This window comes from Anser brachyrhynchus (assembly GCF_964034855.1).
Source record: "Anser brachyrhynchus genome assembly, chromosome: 8".
Classification (NCBI taxonomy): Eukaryota; Metazoa; Chordata; class Aves; order Anseriformes; family Anatidae; genus Anser; species Anser brachyrhynchus.
In genome coordinates this window covers 25,547,276-25,573,525 of record NC_137702.1, presented here as the reverse complement: position 1 = coordinate 25,573,525, position 26,250 = coordinate 25,547,276, and the positions used below count along the sequence as shown (strand labels likewise).

The 26,250-nt window shown below is 34.3% G+C and overlaps 2 protein-coding genes across 17 annotated transcripts in view; one reads left to right on the top strand and one right to left on the bottom strand.

Moving 5' to 3' along the window:
- Positions 1-26,250, bottom strand: part of LOC308198916 (uncharacterized protein) — an 802,411-nt gene that overhangs the window by 44,330 nt on the left and 731,831 nt on the right. The window contains exons 18-19 of the mRNA XM_080602160.1: positions 14,674-14,791; positions 4,264-4,317 (exon numbers count right to left, since the gene is read on the bottom strand). The gene's annotated coding sequence lies outside the window, so the exon portion shown is untranslated. The remainder of the gene's footprint in view (positions 1-4,263; positions 4,318-14,673; positions 14,792-26,250) is intronic.
- The window catches only part of KCNT2 (potassium sodium-activated channel subfamily T member 2), a 148,458-nt gene that overhangs the window by 46,328 nt on the left and 75,880 nt on the right, over positions 1-26,250 (top strand). For all 16 annotated transcript variants that reach the window (XR_013954268.1, XR_013954269.1, XR_013954270.1 and 13 more), the window contains 4 exons: positions 234-293; positions 4,776-4,850; positions 5,325-5,408; positions 5,995-6,089. Coding sequence is in view for 12 of the 16 variants with exons in the window: in XM_080602125.1 (XP_080458251.1) it covers positions 234-293; positions 4,776-4,850; positions 5,325-5,408; positions 5,995-6,089 (314 nt within the window). In the remaining 4 variants the exon portion in view is untranslated. The remainder of the gene's footprint in view (positions 1-233; positions 294-4,775; positions 4,851-5,324; positions 5,409-5,994; positions 6,090-26,250) is intronic.

Here is a 26,250-nt window from a genome sequence, read left to right as displayed (position 1 = left end):
GCCATTCTGTGATTCTGTGTTACGTTGGAAAAGAGCAACGGGACTCAAGTCACAGCCTATGCTTTAGTCAGAAAAAGGAGTATTTAAGCTTCATGCTAAATTCTGTTAGCTGAGATGAATTCAGAGGATGCATGGAAACACTTTTATATTATCTTATACTTTTCAGTGTGATATTTTATGTCATATTCTGTAGAAGCCAGTATTAATATAAATATTTTCTCTCTTCTCTTAAGGTTTCAGTGGCTTTAATAAGTCTCTTTGAAACACTGCTGCTGAGTTACCTAAGCTACAAGGTAAGTACTTTACTTGCCTGACTTGCATCCCCACTGAATCCAAAGCAAGAGGGTGTGCTGCTTTTTTCAAATCAGTACAGTGTTACCAACACTGGGACACAGTCCCTAACAAGAGAGAGATGCTAAGAAAGTGTCAGTTTTCTGAAACATTCCTTTTGATGTTATTAATATACATACTAACAGTAGACCACAAAACTGCAGTAAAAGTTCCAATGAAAATCATATTAAAACAAAAAGTAACTGAGTTAAATATTTCAATATGATATTCACGTGCCTGCATTTGAGTCCACATTGATATACTAGTAAAAGTTTGAGAAAAATACACATATAGAAGACAGGATACAGAGGACAGGCAGCCCTGTTCTTGTTTCCCAAGTTGATAGGCAAATGGTAAATAGCTAGAAAGTGGAAGTCAGTAATTGAATTTCCAATTTTTAACTTTGTTCACTGACACGTCATTTGAAAATTTTGGATTTTGGATACCAATTTTCAAGTGCACAGTTTTATATCTGTTTGGAGTTCTTAATACAGTGGACACGTGATTCTCATTGATATCAAATCTGTACCTACTCAATATCTGTAACTTATATTTCAGGCTTCTAAAACTACACAACAAAGGCTTAGGCCAAGGCAGTATTTTTTATTTTATTTTATTTTTTACAATTAACTAGGTACCTACATATTTATGTCATCTATCTCTCTGATGGTATTAGGCCTTGAAATCCTCTGATAAAAGAATGGGAATAAAATATACTTTCGTATTTCATTCTCCTTAGAAAGTTATATTCTCCTAATATATTTATCGGATTTTCATCGTGTAATTAATTAATTTTGTTAACTGATATCCTAGTGAGTTTTAGCATTTTGACTATCCAGGGAAAAAAAAAGATTAAAATAATGTATAAAATTTAATGCAAAAAGACTTGGTTTACAAAGCTGAAAATATCTTGGAACACTGTTTTTTTACTTCTGCATTACTGCCATTCAATAGCTATAAGAGCCACTGAAGTTACAGAATGGTATTTTAGTGTACTTATCAAGGCATAAATGTTTTCCTTAGTGCCCGATAATGCTGAGAGCCTTAAAACTGTCTACTAGCTAAAAAATGTTCTTCTTAATCCTTGTAAGCAGTATATGCTATTTAGGTGTTGCGGTTTACAAATGCAAATCAATTGTAGGCAGAAACAATCCAAATTAAATTAACACATCTAGTGCCAAAACATGATGAGCAATTGCAATTTATACAGTTCCTGAATTTAGTAGTCAGCATTTGATCCCTATCCCCTGTGCTTGTGGTATGCACCAATTTCAATGAGTACGGAAGATGAGAGAAATATTTGGAACTCAGCTCCAATGAGAAGTTACTTATTATTGTACAATGGGTATAAAGCTGTACTGTCCTGAGTTGCCGCACATACCTGTCACAGAAGTTGAGGCAATATTAGGGTGGCGATATTTCTACTCTCCATAAGGGAATAAGACTAATATAAGGAAGAATAATAGTACTGAAATGCGGTTAGGCAATCTACCAATGCAAACACCTCCTTCCCTTTATTCCTGTCCTGGTGCTTAAAATCTGGAAACATCATGATAGAGACATTTACCCCAGTTTTACAGCAGTCTCAGTAAGCCAGAAAGGCTGTTATTTCAGATGCTATAAGGCCTTTCCACACAGACAGGAAGACTGCAGGAGTCTTGGTGTTTGTAAATCTGTGACAGACTACTTATTTCATGCTACCATTTCCAAAGCTATTAGAATTTAGACACAGGTCAGAGGACAAGGAGGAAGAAAAAAACACACATTGCTAGGATTTCACAGATAATCTGTGAAATAAATAAAGCAGTCATTTAAGAGAATACTCCAAGTAATTTACCGTTCTGATGCTTGGATGGTGACATAAGATGTGATTCAACCTGCAGAATATTGAGGTCATAATAGTATGTCACGCTACAAAGATACAGTGAATTTGCATGTTTTATTCCTTTTATATGGTGAGAAAGGCAAAGAACATAGCACTGTATTGTACCGCTGAACACTTAGATCCAAGAAAGAATGGATTACAATCTATATTCTCACAGCTTAAGACATTACATGAAGGTTTGCCCTTGGCCAGAATTCTGAAAAATGTCTACATTAGAAATGTTCATTGCCAAAACTTATAGCAATAGTTGGACAATCCTCCTATATCACTTGTGCACAAGTAGTCTTAGCTGCTTGTGTAAGTACTGTGCACTCTCACTACAAGAGGCAATTTTGCAGAAGACATGATGTACTTGTATGTGGGAGCTAGAACCTTAAAACGGCAAGCATCGCTACGTCCCTAGAGCACATTGTCACAGGCATTTTGCCTGCAGAAGTAAATTATGTGATGCTTCTTTTTGAGAAGGCAGAAAAGATAGCTCTTAACATTAAAAATGAGGAAATTAGCAAAAACACAGAATGGGTCAGTTGTTAGTAGGTACGAAATTTGAAAATCAAATTTCATTTTATTATTCCTACAATTAAAAATCAGTTTAGAGTCTCATAACTTCAGTTCTCCGTGTAGGGCTGCTTATCACACAAAATATTAAAGATTATTCACATATGTCTTAACTGCCAGCAGTTACAATTACATGGAAGAAAATAATCTCTGCACCACAGGTACAATGGTTTCTAGATGCAAAAGGGAAAAATAGAAGTAGAAAAAGAATGTTATATACAATGCAGCTTAATTTTAATTTGCTATATCAGATGGTTATTTTAACAGGAAAGATTAATATATAATTGCAACTGAAAATATGATGCTGTATTGGAAAATTATTGCAATATTATAACTGCATATGCTGCATTGTTATTGCATTGCCTATGATGGACTGTTAATATACAGAGTTAGAAAACCTGTAAGTCACTTAATTTTAAATACCTTATTTCTTAAATATATGGATTTTCATCCAAACATCTAATCATTTACAATCACTGCCCATATGTGGAAAAGATGGTATTCCCATTCTGCAGCTAGTGGTAAAGATTAGGAGATCTGTACTACTTTCTTTGAATTATGTGGGAAGACCTCTGATTTCATGTAAGCACAATCAAGGTCCAAAAAGTGTGCCCTGAAATGAAGTGTTTGTGGCAAAAATATAGAATTTTGATCTTGTAGTTATAATTCAAATATTAAACACTAGACTGTCTCCCTTACGTCTCTCTCCAAACCAGTTGGGAATTAGAGGATACAAAGTAAAGGTAAAAGAGAATAAATGCAAAGGATGGAAGGACTCACTATAGAGTACAGGTATATTTTCCTAACTTAACTGCATTCCTCGTTTTAATACTTATTTAATTAGTATCTTACTATCTTAATAGTAGGATTGGAATTAATAAAGAGAAACATGCAGACCTCCGTGACTGACTAACATGCAGAAGCTAATGAAATAAGATTAAGAGAAAATGAGCTGGTATTTTTCTTTTGGAAAACAAAACATTTATACTCCTCTTTTACTTTATATTCTGCCCTGAGATTCTATCAGAAGGATGTACAGTGATGTGGCTTATCATTCTACATAAATGTTAATTTCGATTATAGGGCAGTCACTTGTCCTTTTGATTAAGGATAATCAAAACAAAAATTTTCAGAGTAGGACACATCTTTTGCATATGTGTCTATATAATTCTTATACTGCACTGGAGCTTTGTCTCTAGTTTTTAGGCAGTCGTAAATAGTAAGTACTAAAGTGAGAAAAACTTTGGTGCAATCAGAAGCTAAAAAAAACCAAACAACACAAAACAGCTAAAGCATTGCAATGCAGAATTTTAGAGATTTAGAGTCTTCTAAGTATAAATAATTGCAGGTAGAATTTGCCAGCAGGCTAGGCCATTACTTGTATGAAGATTCAGTGAAAAACTAGAATTATTAAAAAGATAAATTCTGTAGGACAGGAGGCGTATCTCCTTATCTGTGTTAGTGTCATGTAAAAATAAAAGTAAGCCAACCTTGGAAGAAGAAAAAAAGCAGTAACAGGATCTCTGTGTAGGATTCCAAGGTACCTAAAAATGCAATAGAAGGAAATAGAAACATTATTCTTTGAAAAAATTGAAAACTTAATTTCATGAAGCTCTTCATTAGCTGAGAGAATGAGTTGACTAGTTAATGGAATTAGAATTCTTCATTTGAGCTGTCTTACTAACTAGGTCATAGCAAGGAAATATGGTCATATGGAAGCAGGGAACTGCTGTAGTAAAAATACAGATTTAAAAAGTATACACGTGAGGTAAATTATGATAAACAGTAAGAAAAATAGTTAGGCCATAGTGTCCTATATTCTATTCACATTTTATGTGTGTGTTTACATCCGTGAGACAAATCATCCTCCTGAAATTCAGCTACTAGGAGAGACTCCATATATGGCGTTGGAATATTGCATATGTTCCTTATCAGACTTACACGTAAACTTACTGTGTTTATATATATATACATATATATATTTCTTTCTTTTTCTTTGAAGGGAAATATCTGGGAACAAATTCTGAGAATACCCTTCCTACTTGAAATAATAAATGCTGTCCCTTTCATCATCACGGTAAACCTATTTGAATTAATACATTTGCACATTACACTTTTATAGCTGCACAAGTACTCTTAATTTTTATTGAAGTAAAAGTCAGTCTTGTGTGGATGTTAGATCTGTTCCTATGGGATTCAACATTAGTCAACAAGAAGAAGAAGGCAGTTTTCTACTTAAATTAAAACAATACATAACACTTTCTCCCCAAAAGGGGGCAAAAAAACCCAAAGACCCCAAACTCAGATTACAGTGCAATCAACAAAATAAACCATCTAAACATAAAAATCTAAGAATCTCTTGTGTCTGCACTGGAAACTGATTTTCTGTATTTTACCATATTGTTTAATATACAGTTCATCAAAAAGAAAGTGTTCTTTAAGGCCTTATACTAGAAACACATTAATAAGATATTTTTTTTTACTGAGTGTTTCATTGCTGCTAGTTTCTTGAATAGGAAACTTTTAATGAATTTGTTAATTTTTCCTTCAGATTTTCTGGCCAGTCCTAAGAAACCTGTTTATTCCTGTATTTTTAAATTGTTGGCTGGCAAAGCACGCTTTGGAGAATATGATTGTAAGTATGACAAAGAAAATAACTCATTCATACTTTCTATTTTCTTAGTATGTTGTCTTTAGTGGGACATTGCAGTCCACTGGCCAACTTTGTTAGGAAGCTAACCAGATCTGTAGTTATATTATACAAATGGTCAAACATTGCTAAAGCTGCATTCTCCATCAAAATTACAAAAAAAAATGATGTCAAGTGGAATCTCAAATTAGCATAAATTGCTACTGTGCCAGTGAGGCAAAGTTAGAATGTCTGGTTCTTTTGCTACTCTATTCATATACAGGGAACTCAAGTGCTATGCCTTAATTGGTCCTTGCAGCCTGTAATTTGTAAGCTAGATATGAGCAGACAAACCTTGAGGCAGCTTGAAATAGTATCAAAAGTATCAAAATTGTTTCGGGATGAACGAAGAACTAGTTAAATATTCACTAAATTACAGCTGTCTCTTTTGCACTCTTCTATGCGATCAGCAAATTCTAAGTGCATTTGAATGAGTGTATTTTATCAGGGCACTATATAATTCCACTATATAGAATCAGTTCATATTTATTAATTCAAAGCCAAAAATAACAGCTATTTTCCATTAATGTAGAATGATCTTCACAGAGCCATCCAACGTACACAGTCTGCAATGTTTAACCAAGTGCTCATTTTAATATCCACCTTACTGTGTCTTATCTTCACTTGGTAAGTGGCCAAAATCCCTTTGTGTTTATTATAGATATTGACTTGTCTCACTTCAGTACATGATGATAAAACAGGCATTTTGGAAATCATACATTGAAATGAAAAGAATAATATGCTTGCAATGAAAGTGTTAATTAGAACCTAGTACTACTGGAGACTTGATACACTGGGTTTGGAAACAATGTGCATGCATGGGAGCAAGACTTATTCTCACTCTAAGGAAGGAAACACATATGATGCAAAAGCACAGGAGAAAGGGGTGGAGGGAAGTACACATACATACTAAGAGTGCATTCGCAGTGGTAAAGTTGCTTGAAGAGTACCAACGGAAGTACAAAGTATTTTGCCAGACAGAGTGCCTTTGGGTTAGCACACAGATAAAGATTTGTCTGTCATTCTGGGGACAGTGATTTGATTTTCTCTTTATTTCTCTAGCTTGTTCTTGATAGCTGCTGTTAGGTGCCTCCTAACTCTTTTGGTAATAACAGTGTAAAATAAATAACACATGGCCTTTTTCAGTTCTGTCCCTCTCTATTCTTTATTCAAGAAGAGGAATTTGTTCTAGCCAGTGGCTAAATGAATGGTCCTTTGTTTTATGGCCATACAATTCCATGACAAATGCTATCAGTTCTAGTAAGCTAGTAACAACATTTTCTAAGAACTGACTATGATCATTCCTGGTTGATACGGTACAGAAGATGCAGCTAAAATGGAACATCCTGCTCACCACCAGACATTTTAATAAAGAACAGTAAAATGTGAAGAAAATGGCAAGCTCACCTGCAGTAATCATGTCTGGTCTCAACAGTTGTAGATAGCAGCTCATTACAGATCATTATATACTGACCTAGTATTGACTCTGCTAGACTGCAAAATAAGCTAAATAGGATGAGAATACTCATTAATGCAGTAACTAAGGAAATTAAGTACTTTTGGAATGACCAAGAATAGATGTTCAAGCATTTGAAGGTTGCCTACGACTGGGGTTCTGTTTAGGCATTTTTTACTATTGCTTACATACACAAAAAAATGGTGTTTTTATATTTTTTTAACCCATCTATGTATGACCTTTATTACAAGGTCATACCTTTATTATTAAGGTATGACCTTGTATTACAGAGTATATTTTAAACATATCTAAGAAATTCTTTGTAAACAGTCAAAATCAGCTTAATGTCTTCAAATTATATTATATCCATGGTAAATTTGAGGGAGTATCTCAATTTAGGAGACATCTTTTAGAGATTACATGAGTTTTGTCATGCTGAAGGAGAAGCAAAGTCTGTTTCTGGAATCTGCCCACTTGAGGTTGGGTTTGATCAGGCTGTTCTCTCGTACTTTCTACAATAGCAAGCAGTAACCGAGTGACTATATTTCCCCCAGACACATATGGGACTAGATATGGGTTTATCTATACATGTAATAGAGCATATTAAAAAAAAAAAAGAGTTTTGAGCTAGCATCAGTCAGTTTTCATAAACACATTTTGGTGACATTTAGAGATATTACCTCGGTCCACAAAGTAGCACAGTAATGCAAAATTGATAAGCCTAGCTTAGTAGTTTGAATACAGTGTATATGGTTTCAGAGCAATTGCACTCATCCATAGTTTTGCACTTTCCCCTTATAGTATTTTCGGTACTATGAAGACATGCTCATGGTGTGCTTTTGGTGGCACTGCTAACTGTCCCTACTATGTCTACCTCCCCAGCTTTAAAGTTAATGAGATAATGGCTTCCAGGCACTGTATGTATTAAATTGTAACGGTATGGGACTTAGTAGTTGCTGGTTGACAGCCTTGCTTTTACCATCTGCTTAAATAAGTACATTGGCTTCTCAGTACTAGTGAAGTCTATATAACTTTACAACACAGGTTTCTGTTCAAAAGTTTGCCTTTTCTAGCAGACACATGGAAAGAGGAGGCACTAAACTTCCTATGGGAATTACATCATTTTATAGGAAGTCTGAGATGGAATGAAGAACAGGAGGACTCCCCTTTCTACTTATTTTTGCCTTCTCGGTTAGTCTGGTGCACTAAGAAAGTGTAGCCAAACTGCTTTCTTACTGCTTTAAGTGAGACTGACAGCTTTTGTAAGACTTGTGATGATCCTTTCTATGAGAAAATTTAAAACAAATTAATGCTGAAACATAAGTACTATCAAGTAATTAGTCCATATTTAAAAGACATGTTCCTTATTTTTTTTTTTTTTTAGTTTTGTGTATGTTTTTAATATCTTTAAAAATATTGTTTTTGCTAGGTACCTGAAATGGGAAAGAGTTGCTTACTCTCTTGTGTAACTACAGAACTCTGTAGTTCTGCAAGGAGTACAAAACCGCTGGATGTGTACCAGCTTGTTGGAGCTGGCATGTTTCCACAGATAATTCTGAAAGTACAATTTTGCTGCAGAGTGTATTCTAAAGACTTTTTCTGAGAGCCCACATGTTTACAGAATAAGAGGTTATTTATGTCAGGAGATACTTCTGTCTGATCTTTGTGTGAGCGCAAGTCTAGTGAACAGCAACATGCCATGCTAGTTCTGTCTAGGCAGAACTGAAATGATTCTTTCTTAAATGTGGAGGGAATATTCAGTCCCATCATTTAGAAATGCCACATCACACCCAGGACCCTGGAGATGAATCTGGCTGGACCTCCTGACCTCCCACTGCTTTACAACGGAGGGAGAAGATTAAGTGTGTCTAAGACCAGTACATTTTCCCCTTTTCTTCTATTATATAGATAATAGCATCGCATTTGCTACCATTTGATTGATCATCTTTCTCAACAGAAATTACTAATGCTAGCTGAAATGAAACAACAATATTTATAGAAAACATTAAAAAAAAAAAATGCATAAAAGTAGCTCTTCCTCATCAACTTTGCTACTATCTTCATATGTGCTTTCAAAATAATCGAACTTCTGATAGCTAGCAGAAACCCACAGAAAATGAATTAAATTCTGCCTCATGCATCATCATCAAAAACATCAGTTACAACTCAGCAGTCTTGTAAGTGGTAGTAACACATTCCAACCTATGTTTTATAACTCAGAAATAAGCTTTCAGATTAAAAGATTAAAAAATATACATATATTTTACATATATATATGCAAACATCTATATTTTACAATTTTTAGAAAGTCATTATTCAAGCTGTCCTTTGCACTTAGAATTTAGCTGGAAAAAGCTCTTAAATTTTTGCATACAGCTGACAATTTTCGGTGTTATTACACAACAAACAGTAATCACATAACAAAATTTGTGGTCTATGCTATTCTTTGATTTTTGATAATTGTTTATGGATCTGGGGGTAGAACTCATCTGCAGACTAGCAAATTCATCAGCCTAACTCCATGTATCTGCAGTTTACAGATTACATACAGGGATTTTTAAATCTTTTCTTCTGATTCCAAGGATACATTAGGCTATCAATAATTTCTCTTTCTTTAAATATGACAGTGATCTAAGTAAAAGAAGTGCCCACTTGCACGAAAAAATGTTTAGCAATTACTGTTGATAGACTTTTAGTCAAACTATATATTGTGTCATTTAGCTAATGGATGTTTGCATTTGCTTGCCAAATGGAATACTAATTACTTATGTAAACTCTACAGTTTACAAATAACAGTGAATGACTATTTCAGGCATTTTTCTATAACACAGTGAATCATCTGTTAAGACTTACTTTGTTTTTTAAATCAATGTTAATCATATATCACCAGTGTAGAATAATTAGCTTGTGAAAAAAGTGGCTACAAACAGATTATTTTATTTTTCATACTGAAGAACTTAAGAAGCCTGCACAAGCTTTACTCACTGAAAGCTCACTGAGGAAAATCTTAACATTACCTATTCTTCAGTGCTTTCAACATCAGAAAATGAGGATGTTTCCACAAACTCACTTGCAGAATACCTGTAGTATGCCAACACTGTAGCCTCAATGTCAATTAAAAATTCTCATCTGGAGGAAACAGTAGGAATAAGTTACTTGTAAGGCTGAAAATGTATCCAGACAACAACCTAGTCCAAACAAGGCAAACCTTCAGACTTTGAACACTATGTTACAGAAGAAAAAAAAAAAGGAATAATCTCACTTAATGTTAAAAAAATGTGGCACCTCAATGCTCCAGTTCCTTTTATTATCAATAAGAGAGGCAGCCACCTCAGAATGCAGTGCAGATCTGAAGTCAACAAAATCGCTTCATGCAGGTCTAATTCTCTGCCCTTCTGTGTTGGTTATAGCAGGAGCTGACAATGGCAATTCTCCAAGAAAGATGCCTAACATTAAGTAGGATGAACTCAGAGAGAGTTGGTGGATTATGTAATGTAGAATAATGTGTTTTTTTTTTGTGTGTCTACACTTCTTTCTATGCTGTTATGTTTTGTTGTACAGCATACCCAGTGCTCAGGTCCAATCTCAGTTTATGATTTAGAGAGATTATTTGCATTCAGAAATAGCACAAAATTAAACTGTGATTATGTCATTCAGTTTGATCAAATCCAATGATTTTCAAATGGTAAAGCCCATCAAGTCTCAGGATCTTAAGGACTAAACAGGAATTGTGGAATTTATGTCCCAGAATATTTTAGAACATTAATTGAAAGGCCTAAGTAACTGTAAATAATAATAATAAAAAATTATTCAACTATTACAAGAATCCCACAAAATATTAAATAATAGCAGTTGTTCTTTTCTGTCTCTGAAATGAATCAGATCTGTCAGGAACTTGCCTGTTTCCAACAAAGGATCTCTATTTTCTGTTTTGAAATATTCCTGTGCAGTGCTCTCCAAACAGAAAAATTAGGTCTTAGAAGTAAGCCAGGTAGTACTTCGGGTGGTCAAGAGCAGTAAGTATCTCCCAAATCCATTGTACCAACTTCCACCCTACCCATGTCCTGTTTCTTGGTTGCTGAAATCAGGGTGGGGGGGTAGGGATAGTTTTCCTATGAGTGTGTACAATTAAGGTTGAGTTCTACTTCAGATGCTAACTTAATGCTACCTTAAGTGATGGAACAATAAAAAAGTTGTGAAGCCTCTGGAAAGTCAATAACAAAACATTTCTTAAAATGTACATTTGTTATTTGTGGACAACTAATCTATAAATTCAATAAAAGTTTATCTAAAATATTATTTTCTGGGAAAAAAAGTGTAGACGAACAGGAAGACAACATTTTCATCAACTTCAGTAGGACAAAAATGTATTTACTGGTATAATGTAAATTGTAATTTAATAGAAGATTGTGGAGGAATTCAGAGTTGGCCCTGATTTCTGGCATCAAATGCAGTAGTCAAAGTCTTATTGATTTCACTGTGGCTGTGCCACATTTCTGTATGTCTGTAGTGACCAAGTATTTCCAAGGTTGTATCTGGATATTGTTAAAGCTGTAACAATATTATTTTTTGATGGTCATATATGCCGTTTGAAAAATAGGAAAAAAAAACAATAAATATTCCTGAACTGTAAATTCGCTTGTTAAAATTAACCAATAAATAAGTATTTTGAGATTTAAACTATTAAACAGACATTTAAGTAGTAAAGCAAACTGCTGATTACATTGTTGGTTCATGTTTGTCATGAACTGACAAAGTAACTGCTTTGCATCTTGGATAGATGTCAGGAGTTGGTGCTCCTTATCTCGTAATTAAGGGAGTCAGCCAAGACAATTAACGAATAGATTGATATATGTTGTTTTCAGGTATTTGGTTCAGGCCATGAAGTGGCAGAGATAGCTGAAGATAACTGAACATGAACCAGCACATTTTTATCTGTAGGTTAACTGTTGAGCTTTCAGCAAGGCCAGCACTTAGCTTCCATATGACAGATATGAACAGGCAAAAGGGAATAAATTTAGCCAGAGGTAGTATTTCAAGTCAAAAATTTACCGCAAAGAATACTGTCTGACATTTTTACATCCTGAAGAGAAAACAAAAGGACAAAATAGTCCAACGTTTTTAATTTCTTCACAGATTTTAAAAGTTTGCTAGTAGCTAATTACTATGATATACTCTGTATATCACTTCTCAAACATATGTTGGCAAGAGTTATTTAATCAGGTTTGAATTTCCACTGAAAAAGCTGATCTGTGATCCAGTCTGCTGGATCTGCTAAAAGCATGTTATTTAAAGATAATTTTTCTGTAAAAATTTTCAGATCAATAGCCAAATTGCTTGCCTTTTTTTTTTTTTTTTTCCTGATTGAAACTGTACAGTTGTCAGAAATGCATACAGAACATATGTTTTGTTAGGTACAGAAATTGCTAAGGTAGCTTTGGTAAAATCTGCTTTATAAGAAGCATGTGAAAACACAGTATTGCCGCAAGTGCTTGACAGTCTAGATTATTTAAATGAAACAAAATTTATATAAAACTCCTATTGTTTATAATGGAATAGGGTCTTCTTGGATGGGCCACATCTTTCTTACCTTTGCTAGCAATGGGGATCATTTGCTTATGTCAGTACTATTAGTACTTGTAGGCCAAAGCCTTTCAGAAAGCTTGATTAGAAAAGGTAATGAAAAATTACAATGACAAAATGTAATAAAAAGAATGAAAGTTTCATGGATTAATGATGCCCTTGCTTATTTTAATGCAACTATTGTACTGTGACTATTGTCGTGTATAAATTTATACTCTTCTTTCATTTGTATGATAGTGTGGTATTTGTCATTATACATTTTAAAAAAGATTTTTACATTTTAAGTTAAAGAGTTCAGATCTTAAAAAAACAATATGGCTGATCAAAACTGATAAAGAGTGCTGCTTAAAGACTATAGGATACAAGCTACTAAAAAACTGGTGAGTTGTTTATGGAAGGCAGAACAGAAATCATGTTTATTGTAGGCAGAGCAGAATTACGAAAGCCCAATCAGAAGTCTTCTTGGCTACCCATCAAACATGGTTTCTATGGAAACTTAGATAATTATACAGTGATTTTCATGCTATTTTAGTTATTAATTTGGTAGTGACATAATATTTCCTTTGTTAATCTTTTTAGATGTTTCTACATAGTTATTTCTAAAATAATTAGGTCAGAGTCTTTCCCATGCTGCTTGCAGGGAATTCTTTGTGAAACAGATGTAATAGAACATTTAAAACTAGATGCAGAGACCAGTGAAATTAAAAATAATTTGAGTAGCCTGTTTATTGTGGTCTGTGGTGCAAAGTCATAAAGATTAGATAGTTCAATCTGTATTATCTTCTGAGTGTGAAAGATACCATTTGTAGTCATCTTCTTCTGAAAATAAAAAATAATCAGAAAGGCTAAATGGCAGTTTAGAAAGCTGCCCTTCACAAAGCTTCTATAAAATGGAGCGTCAAAATCAGATTATTTATAAGCAATTCTTACTTTTTTTTTCCTATTTTTTTTCATATGTAGAGAAATATTAAATTAAAGAAGTAACCAATATGTTTGAAGGATTTCTGTTGTTTTACTATACCTTGGAAGAGGAGTAGGGGTTTTAGGTACTTGTGATCTTTTCAAATTACAATCAAAGCTTTGCTGATTTTCTAGCACAGGTTGGTGCAGATCATTATGCTGAAAAGTAGTTCCAAAGTGAATTTAGATAAAGGTGGGCAAAGAGCTCCCACAGTGAGCCTTGAGACATAGGAAACTACAGATGTAAAATTGAGAAGCATGCAAAGCCATGAAAATTATTGGAATATGGGTTCCCCAGTAAGCTTTCCATTCATTTACAAATACACATGCACAAATATCTGCTGCTGAATCACAGACTTGTAAGTAGATACCTTTTGTGAAAATGTAAATGTTCCATATGCAAAATATGCATGTTCTCTTCAGATTAGGGGTGTCAAGAACAACTTTGGTAAAATAAATTGCTAGAATAAAAGTAGATCTGGAATGCAAACCATGGTTTGCAGATTGTGAAATACTTATCATCTTACTGGTTAAAAAAATAAATAAATTTTAGGTTTCGCTTTGATTTTGGAGGACTTCTATAAAAGCAGATAAAGATCCTCTTAAAGAAGCTATTTAATACATATACCAAGTGTTAAAAACTTGTCTTCCTTTTTTTTTTTTTCATCGCATGAAGGCATTGCATATCACATCCTTCTTTTTATCTTTGCAATTAAAAGAAAAATCTGATATTCCCATGCTGTCTTTGAGAGCATTCTATTATTTTAGACATTAGCAAACAGAATGCCATGTGTAGCAGCAGATGACTAATTAGGTTGAGGATGTTACTTCAGTATTTAAATTCAATGCCTGGCATCAACCCGTCATCACTCACTATTCCTGGCTCAAAAATGAAGTTGTCATTAGCATGCAGAATTAATTAATATATATATATGTATAATATTTCATTGACTGATTCATTAGCCTGACAAACTATTTACTTTACGTTAGTAAGATTTCATGTTTGTGTTGGTTTATGTTAACACATTTAAATGTTATATTAAATGCCATCAGTTCTCTGATGAACAGTAATTACGTGTAGTGATTTGATGTCTTCTATTGTCTTTTACATATTCCAAACGTATTTTCAGAGTGTGGAGTTTAGCGCAGTTAATATTTCTCAAATCAGAAAGTGAAGAATTAAAAAAGATGGTGCTGCAAATTTGGACTTACCAACAGAAGCTGGCACCAGCCACCAGGAATTACTCACTCACATTAGGCACAACTTTACCGAATACTGAACGGATGTCTCAGAGACTTTGGCATAGTTAGAACTGCAACGTAAGGTGATCTAAAAATAAGAAGAAAGAATTTTCACGCATTTAGGACAGTGATTTTTAAACGAAAGAATTCTCATTTTGCTCTTCTGCATGCTTGTATTCCATTAGAAATTACTATGATGTTTAGCCAGATGTTCTTCAAACAGGTGAAGACTAGAGGGGTAAACAGTCATCCAAACATAGTACCACATTTGGGTGATAAACTTAAGTCAGATGTCCTTGGATTTCTCTAACTCACATGTGTATGATATTCTTTCCACTAGCAATAGGGTTCCCATTCCCCATGCCAGATGCAACATGACAAAATCACTTACTGAGCTCAAATAAAGCATGTAAAGAATTAAAACTATGATTCATTATGAAAACGTTACATTTAAATGTAACCTCTGATAATTGCTTGTGGAAATCAACAGAAGTTTTTAATAGAACATACAAATTTGTCAACCACTTGACCTAATCATCACAATAAAAAGTAAATGTGGGTCAAAAAGTGTTAAAATTAGTCTCCAAATGGTATCTCAACTTTAGTAAATTTGCATTTCTAGCATTGTCAACAGATACTAATTTCCATTCTTCCTCACCCCCCACAAAGTAGAAGTCTTACTAATAAAGGACATAATTCAAATAAATGGCAAAGAGATACAGGAAAAAAGCATATATAACTTCTGTTGGCTAGCAGCAGTCAGATTAATAAAGTCTGTACTTCCTTTGGCAATAAAAACCATCTCCTAAAAAAACTTAAAAATAGTAAATTATAGGGAGTTCTTAACTTTGGTAAAACATCTAATTGTATAGAATCATAGAATCATTTAGGTTAGAAAAGACCCTTTAGATCAAGTCTGACCATCATGTAACACTATGCTTATAAAGGAACTTGAATCTAAGCCTAAAGTTGGATTTATGCTCCCATTCTTTACAAAAACACAACTATATTTTTTGTTTGTGGAAGTTGTACATTTCTGAAACACACATGAAATATTATATATACACTGAACATCGTAGTGGAAGTGCCTGAGTCACAGCAATAAGGAACAAAAAAGAATTAGTATTCATTTACTAAACATTGAAGTAGAAACTGTGGGTTGATTTTGCAGACTGAATGCTTAACAACAGGCATGAAATCAAATTGTCAATTCCTTTGGGCACAGAGTACCATACCTAATTACCTTCCACAGCAAAACAGTATGCATACCAATATATTACAAAAGGAATAGGAGATCATATAAGGGGTGAGGCTGTTTAAAAGCATCCAATGCATTATGGTCTCCTATAATTGCATGTATTCTACTACTTTGCTTAACTTCACAGTGCAAGAATAAAATTCTTCATGAAATTCCAATACATTTTTGAATTACCTCTCTCATATTATCAGGACATCTATCATTATCAACTAATATATATGGCAAATGATAATCAACTGCTGCTTACTTAGGAATAAAGAAATGCAGAGAACGAGTATTGGTACTTAATTTGTTTTTCAGTTTACAGTGCGTTGATGTCAAACAATTAAATCCAGTCCTATATTTTGCAAGTTTTTTATCATTAGTGATAAGCAGTGAAAAGAAATTAAATAGAAGGATTTTATGCAGGGAAGTTCAAAATAAAAGAGGATAGAGTTACGTGTGGGTGTGTATGTACATTTGTGTGTACGTTTATGTACATATCTATACATATCTATTTACATGTATGTAAAAGGGGGCCTACGAGAAAGCTGGAGGGGGACTCTTTATCAGGGAGTGTAGAGATAGAACAAAGGGTAAGAAAAGACCTCCAAGAGCATCTGGTCCAACATCCCCCTGTCACCAATATTACCCACTAAACCATGTCCCTAGTTTTAGTTCTCCGTGTGTAGCACCGTGAAAAGATTATTATTGTTATTGTTATCATACTGTGCAGTCCTTTTAGATAATTGGTGATGAAAACAGACATGAATGAAAGTTTCTGGGAAAAAGATGAGCTTAATGCAGACACTGAGGATTGTCTGTAATACCATAGTAAAAAGTTATGAGTGAAATATTAATAAGGAAAGCAGAACTCAGTTTATTCCATGTCCAGAGGTAAAACTGAGGCTGAAATGAGGCTGAAAATAAATAAAACCATTTTATCAGTAGCTTATGGACCATTTTGTAATGCTGTAACAGTTATAAGGGGGTGAACACCTAAGACTGACCCTGTCTTGAGCGGCTGTAAAACTGTTTTTTTTTTTTAATCAACTCTTTTCCTAAACATTTATTTAATTTCATGGCCTAGCTTATATGGGATCAGATATTTAGTAAATTAGATATGTTGTGGACAGACTGTCAGAACAGACTGAAGCTAAGGTGTTTTACCACCACAGATCCACACAAGGAACTGAATAAATCTAATAAGCTGCCATAAAGTAATATTGGCATCTGGGATTTTCCAGGAAGCCAAATAAATGGTACTGAAAGATATTACACATTTCAGTGACGTCTGGAAACACTCCTACCACAGGCAAGTTTAGTACATTATACATGTAAACATTAGAGAGGATACTTCAAGGACAGGAGCTGCAGGCTTGTTTACAAAAAATCAGTGTTTGTAAGGAGTCTGAAGTATACTTAGGCTAGGATGGACAGAAATGATTTTCCCTCCAGAAGAGAAAGTCTGCTTGTGGAGCACGACTAAGGTATGCACACTGAATTATTATTACAAGTTCTTTAATGTAGGTGGAGTATCTCTTGGGACAATCCTTCTATGCTGTTTTTGATTATTCTTTCATTGAACATCTGCTATTGCTCTCAGTAGAAACAGGCAGTGAATTAAAGGAGCCTTTGCCTAACCTAATATGGACATTGCCTTTTTTTCTGTCAGTACTTTAGAAACTTTTTCTCTATTCATCTAACTTGAAAATCATTTTGCCTGTTCCTACTAGATCTCTCCTTCACTATCATAAAGAGGAAAGAAGCAGGAGAAGATCCTTAAAGGATCCCATGCGAGTTCATAGATTTTTCTTCATTTTTGACTCTGGCAAAAGATAGGGTTGTAAACAATTTTGTCATTTAATGAAGAGGTTTTGGAGCATAATGAACTCTGCAGCTGTTCAAGTCAGTGACTAAACCTATTTTTAGTAAAATAACTCCAACTATTAGTTGCAAGATAATAACATGCAGTGCACAAAAGTCTGAGGAGGTTTTTATTGTTTTGAGAGATCATAAAACGGTATGAGACTTCAGCAAACCTAGGGCTTGCCAACCATGCAAGATAATTGGCTACAACTCTGGTTTAATCAGAAGGCATCAATAAAGAAATGTTTGGTTCTTGATATGACTGAAAAACAGTTTGACACAGTTTTTAAGAAGATGTTCTCAAAGGTGCGATGGACATAGCTATAGAACTGTCTGGGATGCAGACATCTACAAGGCCAGAACATAGTAAATAAGAATCCCTGTGCTCTTTTCTGAAAGTAAAAATTTAGTAAAAACTGAGCACAGTGAGTAGCTGTACTTGGTGCAAAGTAGGAACATCTCCCTCCCCAAAGTTGAGGCAGAGTTTCAGCAGAGTTTCTACAGTTCATACACCACATTTTTGCACCTGCAGTATTTGACTTGGAGCTAACTAACATTGTTCAAAAATCAATAAAAAACTAGAATAATAGGAGAGGCTGTCAATGTAAATTATAGATGCAGAACACTTTTTCCATCTGGTAATGTCTGAAAAAACATAAGCGCCCCACAAAACCTTGATTCTCTGAAGCTATCCAACCTAGGTGATTCTGTGATTCTATACTTGGGAATACCATTTCAAGTAATTCTGAACGTATATTCCAAAGAGTGGGAAGTGTATTTGATGGCCTGCTTGATCTTCATGGCTCCTGAGTAGCTCAGACACACTGTTGCCACAGATTAACAACTACACCTGACAAAGATATAGAGCCAAAGATAACACGTGTGATGTTTAAAAACTTTCTGAGCGGTAATGAAGTCCAACGTTTGGAACACAATTTTGTCCTCTGATTCATGTGGCTTAGCAAACAGAGTTGTTAGAAAAACAGAAGCAGGAATGAAAAGTGATTGATGGATTCTGGAAAATAGAGCAGGCTTGTTTTCTTTTGTAATGTGTAGCTGTCCCTGGAACTTCAATGTGTGTAAGCCCACCTTACCTTCTCCTGAAAGGGGAAATAAGAGCCTATATGGATTTAATCTACCTATGCAATGGAGACAGACTTTTCATAAAGATAATCCTACCTGTTGTGCAAAATCTGGAAAGCAATGTTTAAACATGTTTTACTATGATTGACCTGCGTAACAAAAAATCAATTATTGGAAAAGGGCATAGAATATTCCTAGGTGCCAGCCCTCCCACTAGGCTGGGTAGTCCTCCTCCCACTTTTATTAACCACCCCCCCCCCCCCCCCCCCCCCCATTGCTCTCAAATAATGCATTTTTAATGATTCCACGCCAAGAGAAAAAGCTTTGGTAGAAAAGTCTGAGTCAGTCAAGCTTATTTCATGACATATTTACTATTTCCTTAGAAGTGGAGGATGTGAATTTGAATTCACAGTCATAGAGGATAAATACGAAGCTGGATCTTCCATATTCCAGTGGCAATCTAACAAATAATGATTAGTTCCTTTAAAAATAAGCAAATAATAAAAATGATAAAAAGTAGTGCTTCCATAGTGGATATAACCTGAGTATTGATTTAGAGTTTTAAAAGATTGAGTTTCCATTTCTTTATTACTATTGTCTTCTCTTAGCCAACCTTCTGTGATTCAAGAATACGTTTTTTTTTTTTTTTTTAATGCATCTGATTATTAAAATCAGATTTTTAAAAAGTTTAACAGGATTAAAAATGACAAATCTGTCAAGTACATAATCAAGCAACTTCTATGGTGACAGGGGTAAAATATCAGGCTTTGGAAACGCAAAATATTTTTCTATGAGTTACCTAAGAGCAATGTCAGATTCAGACAGATATCCAAGCAGTTTTAGAGGTAGTTTGCATTTTTTTTTTTCATTTTTTACGTTGTCTTTATATTTATAAGGATTTTTTTATTACTTTCAACAATGATTTATGCTAAGAGGATAACTTTGGATTCTGTTCTGTTATTTGGGAACGAAATATATGCAAATCTGTCTCCAATTCCTATCCTGATTCTACATGCTGGGTTAGTTTCTTCTTATGTACATTTAGCAAATGTTTGGCTATTGAATCCTTCAATCGTTAATTTAATTTAAACATTTTGTTGGAAGAGGGAATATGGATGGTTTGCATAATGACTGTTACCCTCTTGGGAGTGTTTCAAATGTATTAGAAGAAACATTAAGCATGATTTTCCAAAGTACACCGTATCTGGTGCAGATCACTTATTAAATTAGAAGTTTGCATTTGAATTTTCCAGCATAACATATATAGTTTCTGTGTATTGTAGATTACCTAATTTTGTTTCCTGAAAAAGGATAGGTATTGTAATATTACCTAATTCTGTAGATTTCCTAGTGGTTAAAGTATGACTTGCATGTTTCTATTTCCTGAAGAGTGACTGACTCTTTGTGTGAGCAGTACAAAACCTCAGGCTCCATGAGGCTCTTAGCTGTAACAGTACTGACACACTGAGGTTGGAATGTCAAGGTTTACTTTGTTGACCATCAAAGCTCTGGGGCAGACTGAAAGCATACAAAAATACAGATAGCTCTCAGGACTTACAGACTGAAGCGTGCACAAAGCTTTTTATGGAAACACTCTGAGCTGAATGCTGCCCACAGTGGGACTCTACTTGAGCAGTCCCAATGAGCAGGATTCTTACACTGCAGCTCCACAAAATGCAGCAGCAGGAGTAGAAAGGTTTTCACTCAACTTCAGCAAATATTTATATACACTTGTTCATTTCATAATATCCTATTCTGCTTAACAAGATGTTCTGCAGTTTCTGGAAGTCACACGGCGTATTAGTAGAAGTTTATTTTTGTAAGTTCAGCTTTTGTACCATTAGCTACATATAACTTCCTTGGGGAAGGAAAACACATTAGACATGGATAAGCAATAATACATCATCAGGCGAGATTGTTTTGGCTGGAGATAGAATTGGAACAGAAAATGGTTACCTTTTCAGCTGAAGAGAAATTCAGTATTTATTTCTGACATCATGGGATTGCTGTATAGAGTAAGACACACAATTCTCCACCCACACCTCAAATTGTATTTACAAAGTCCTACAGAACCCAAGAGCTTGATTCAAAGCCTGTTGAAGTTATCTGAGTCTTTTTCTTCACTACAGTGATTTTGGGAAAAAGTAAGAGTGTTGTATGAAAACATTTGCCTCTGAAAAGAAAACATTCTGGAAAAGTATAAAGACATTGATCTGTCTCATGAAGTGGAATTAGACTTGCAAAAATATCTGAGATATTGTGTCCAGTCAGTCTTAGAATATATTTCAGCATGCTCTACTGCACTCAGGGTTCAACTAAGAATAACAAGTATATTTCTTGACTCACTCAGTTTAAAGACAGTATAACAACCTTTATCTTCTTTCCAATCAGCATTTCTCCCTCATTTCTTTCACTGTCTTGTATATAATTAATCATTTCTGTGTCTTGGAAGTCAGTTATTCCTACAGCTTTAAAGCCTATTATATGGAATGAAAGAAGCAAATTGGAACTTCTCATTCTAATTCTTAAATTTAATATATTATATGTGATATATTTATCCAACCCCTACAATTATACTGTATATATTTGGATATTCCAATCCCTACAATTCTGTGATTCTGTGATATATTGTACCAGATTCTGTCATTTTAACATTTTGGAAATTGCAAATCTCTTTAAATGAGTCAATTTTGTTTTTCTATTTTAATGCTGTTTATGGAAAATTGATTTTCAGAAAATAAATATTCAGACAAAACAGATTTTACAAAAGACCTGAGAAAACATCACAGGGCTTGGAAAAAGTGAAGTAACTTCAGCAACTTAAAACATTAGCTTTGGAAGGTTTGAGGAGGGTAGAGATTTTGTTATTGGTCAGAGTATTTTCTGATTGTCTCTCTCTCTTCATTTACTTGCTATAGATTCTGATTGCTCCTTGTTCTTTTCTTTGCCTCTCCTTCATTACAAAAGAATCAGAGGCTATTAAAAGCATTAGATTATTAGATCATGCGTAAAGTGGTTAGCAACATCTTCACCTTTTCTGACTGTAGGTTCAGACTGCAAAGCTCTGTAGTGTCTCATAGGAGATAATCAAAATTTGGAGGACATATGTTGTCATTCAGAAGTTAACATACAGTATTTCCATAACTATGATATAGTAAATTAAAAAGTCACTTTAATGTCATTCCAGTTACATCATCATTCAACACAAAGTTCTGTGAAGTATAAATTGAGCTTTTAATGATTCTGTGTATAGCAATTCTGAGCTATTCAATTCATTTCAAGCACTGAGAGCTGCTTTTCCAATAATGCCTAACTTTAAAGCATAGGAAAATACAGGACAAAACTGCATCTGTCTCTACATCAGTACCCTAAACAGCACAGCATACCCTACAGAGACAACTTTGAGTATGAAAAGTTATTTCCTTCAGTTCAAAGCAGGGCATTCTTCAAATACAGCATTAGTCCTAACATCACTTTTGTTTCAAGGACTTTAGACTACTGCCAACTTAATATTAGCATTTTTTGCCCACAGTGAACTCCTTTTGCCAATTTCAGACAAAACGTCAGTACATTTATCAGAGTACTAAAATATAGTATACACCTTCTAAAGACTGAAGTATGACCTGTTCTAATAGCCACATTTTGATTTTGATTGCATTTTCTTTTAACAACCTGGGTGAACTCTTCCAAATCTTCACTTTCTAATGCAGATAGTTACAGCCACTATAGCGGCAACATATATCTCAAGGGCCCGCCATGTATTTCCTAGGAAGTTAACCTGGTTGTTGTCATCATTATTATGCTCTGTATTTTGCCCATAGGTATTTACTACAGTTGATAGTCTATCAGCAAAGGGTTCATTCCAATCTTTTTCATACAGAAAAAAAAATGTCTGTGAAAGTAGCATCGGAAAATTTTAAAATAATAAAAATATTAATTGGCAGCACAGATCAATCAAGTAATTGTAATTTAATTTGTCATTTGTTGTAACGTCACCATTGCATATTCAGATATGTGGAAACTTTAAAGACATTTGGATGTGAGAAACTACTGATTTAAATCGGAACACTTATTTAACATGGGCTGCACAATTACTATATTTCTGAGTTATTTCAGATGTAACTTCTACAGTATCTAAGCACTGAGCCTGTACCACGGGATCTCACTGAACACATTACAATTTATCCCCAGCGAGTTCAACATATTCATTAGCTATTCCTTATAGCTAGCTACTTAAAACACTGTAGAAGTAATTAGTCAAGTTGAAGCTCAAAGTCCAAGGAAAACAATGCCGTTAAATGCCACCTAATCCTGAAAACACCTAAGCATCCCTAACTTTTGGCTTTAGCCTCTGATGCATTATTTTAGACCTCAAGAGGTTGTACCTTTAAATAATAATTTTCTGTAAAAGCGGAAATAAAGAAATACTAGATATATTTGGCACCACTGACAAATGAAAACACAAACCAATCTAAAATGATTATATATAAAAATAATTCACGTACAATACTTACAAATTGCTATCCAAATTCTTGTGCCCATTTCTGTGTCATGCTGTGGCAGTATGTTAGCAACCTGATTTAATCTCAGGGATTATTTTACTCTGCAGTATTTATTTCTAACAGCAGGTGCTCAGATACAAATAGGAACTGGGTTTGAAATAAAATAAGCACAAGTTTTCCTTATTCCTCTGATTTCCACCTGTCCAGGTGACTTGCTTAACAGCACTGCAGGAGCAACATTGTAATTTTATTCTTTTTATATATAAAATAGTTGGGTAATTGTAACTTTTTTTTTTTTCCCTCACAATCATAGACTATTTTGTTAAGGCATAGCAGACAGTAATCCAGTGTTACTGCAGTATGCTACTATTTATAAACTGAATCAATAAAGTAAAATTTCAGGCCACCCAAACAGTTGTCTAGTTCCTTGGTATGGACTAATGTTATAATGCCCTTTGAGTTCTCACTGTGGAGCGAGCAGTCCCCTCTTCTGTGCTCAGATTTTCCATTCCAGGTTAGTTCATTTCAAATTGGATTGCGTAGGTAAAATTTAGGATATGCAGAGTGAAGAATTAAGCTCCTGTGGTAAAAGAGGAACAAACCAAGCAGTGCAGACATTCAGGAAAAGGAAGTGGGCAAGACTAGCTTTATATTTAACTGGACTGTCCCTAGGTATAAGCTACAGCATCATCCTGTCTGTTCTGTTTAAACATCTGAGTTTCCTTACAGAAGGGCTGTCTTTTTAGCATGAAGCAGTTAGAAATTTGCATATCTGTGTCACACCAGTGTATTATCATTTCAATCTTAATATTTGGTTATTTTATCAGGACAGTTAAATACTCAACTAAGGGACGGGGGAGAAAACGGTAAGCTCCTGGTAGTAACCATGTTGTCATCAATCCTTTTGTATATTAACTTTTTATGTCTTAGAAAGTAATTCTTTTTTTTTTTTTTTTTTTTTTTGAGGTAGTTTCTGTACTGCATGTGGAGATAGGTTATTTACAAACTGTTGTTAGTTTTGGCACACAAAATACTTGAGCAAGCAAGTATTCCCGGAATTAAAAAAAAAAATTCCAGTAAAATGAAGATTGAACTCTCAAAAGTTCAAATGATACCTAAAAAAACAAAACATGACTGATCTTCAAAGATTACATTTATATGTTTAAAATAACTTTTCTTCATGAGTTTGTAGTAAATTTGCTGACACAGCTTTTACTTTAGCAGACCCATGTTGTTGTTGTTTTTTAGTAATATAAATATCCTTTCCATTATACCAGCCTTATTTTGTTGTAATGGCTTGCTTAAATCCACTATAAGAAGACTGCTTGTTGGAATTACCGAAACCTTAAATTGATATAGAATGTGGTGAATTGGGCCCCCTATTTTAATTAGGTGTTTTCTGTCTATTTATTATTACAGTGGTTTATTTTCTCTTAAAGTACAAGCTGGTTTAAGCATTGCTTTTGCTGGATGTTGCTTTCCTGATTGAAATTGTTATGTCTGTCCAGGGATGACTAAGTAGATCATTGTTTCTTCATGGCATGAAAAGGAAGGAGGACGTAAACAAGAATAAGGAGATACAAATGCTACCATACAATATCAAAACAGCAAAAAGAAAAACTCTGAGTTATTGCATATTACATTATGTTGGGAAATATGAGAAAGCAGAACAAGAACATGTGCTGGCTCTTTTAGCACATACACTATCGATGCATCTTTTAAAAATAATGCTCAACATTTAACAATTTACAAGAAAAATAAAAAGACGCTGATGCTATTATTCATATAAAGAATTAGGTTATAGTAAAAATGCTCAATAAATTTTGGGGAAATGGGGTAACTAATCCATGTGGGCTTGTCTTATTGGAAAGCCAGTAAATTTCCATTAGACTCCCTGTGCAGTATAACCAGGTAGCCCAGACAAGTAGGTACATGCCGTAGATACTGACTAATGTTTCTTCAGATGTACTGGTAGTGAGATTAAAGTACAAAATTCTTGGGTGAGGAGTAAGAGAGGTAATATTTAATTTGGAAATTAGATTTCCATAAAGCTCTCTCAAAAGTCACTTTTTTTGCAATTTTGCGATCCCTTCTTCTAAAAACAACAGGCAGAGCAGCAAAATGACCAGTGAAATTAAGACTTGGTAGACTATTTTTGGATTTATCATTCCTTTGCTTGCAGGGTTATTAGGGCCTCAGGTATAATCTGGTAGAACTGCAGATGAGGTGCAAGTAATTTTGAAGAAAAATAAATTTTTCAAGTTCTAAGAAGAGATTAATTTCTGGTTCAGTAAAGCTCCCATGTCTCACTGACTTTAATATTCATAGCTAAAAGTGAGAAGCACTGGTTTATGCCCACTGAGTTCAGCAAAAGACAACTTGAATCTACAACAGTTTGGCTAAGGCACAAAATAATTTTGACAGCTTCAAGGAATACGAATATAGAGGATTATACAGGAGTACAGCTAATAAAATGATGGGCTTACTAAATTCAATGGGCATTTTGCTGTTCATTTAGAAGAGGCTGGAAGGTTAGCCAGGCTATAATTGGGTTGGTTGGCTAAAGAAAGTACATGAAGAATAATATTAATAAAGAGGATATCCCCTTCATAAAGCTGTGAGTTTTCCTATAAGCAAATTAGTAAAGATTTTTCTAAGGTTTTACAAAGTGAATAAAAAGTGAAGAAACAATTCACACTCCTTGAAAATGTAAAAAAACAAAACAAAACAAAAAACCACCACCACCACCACCAAAAAACAAACAAACAAACGAAAAAAAACAGATTTTATACATTTTAATCCGTTCTGTTAGGTACAAAGGGTAGAATTGACCCTTTTGCTTATGCAAACACTAAG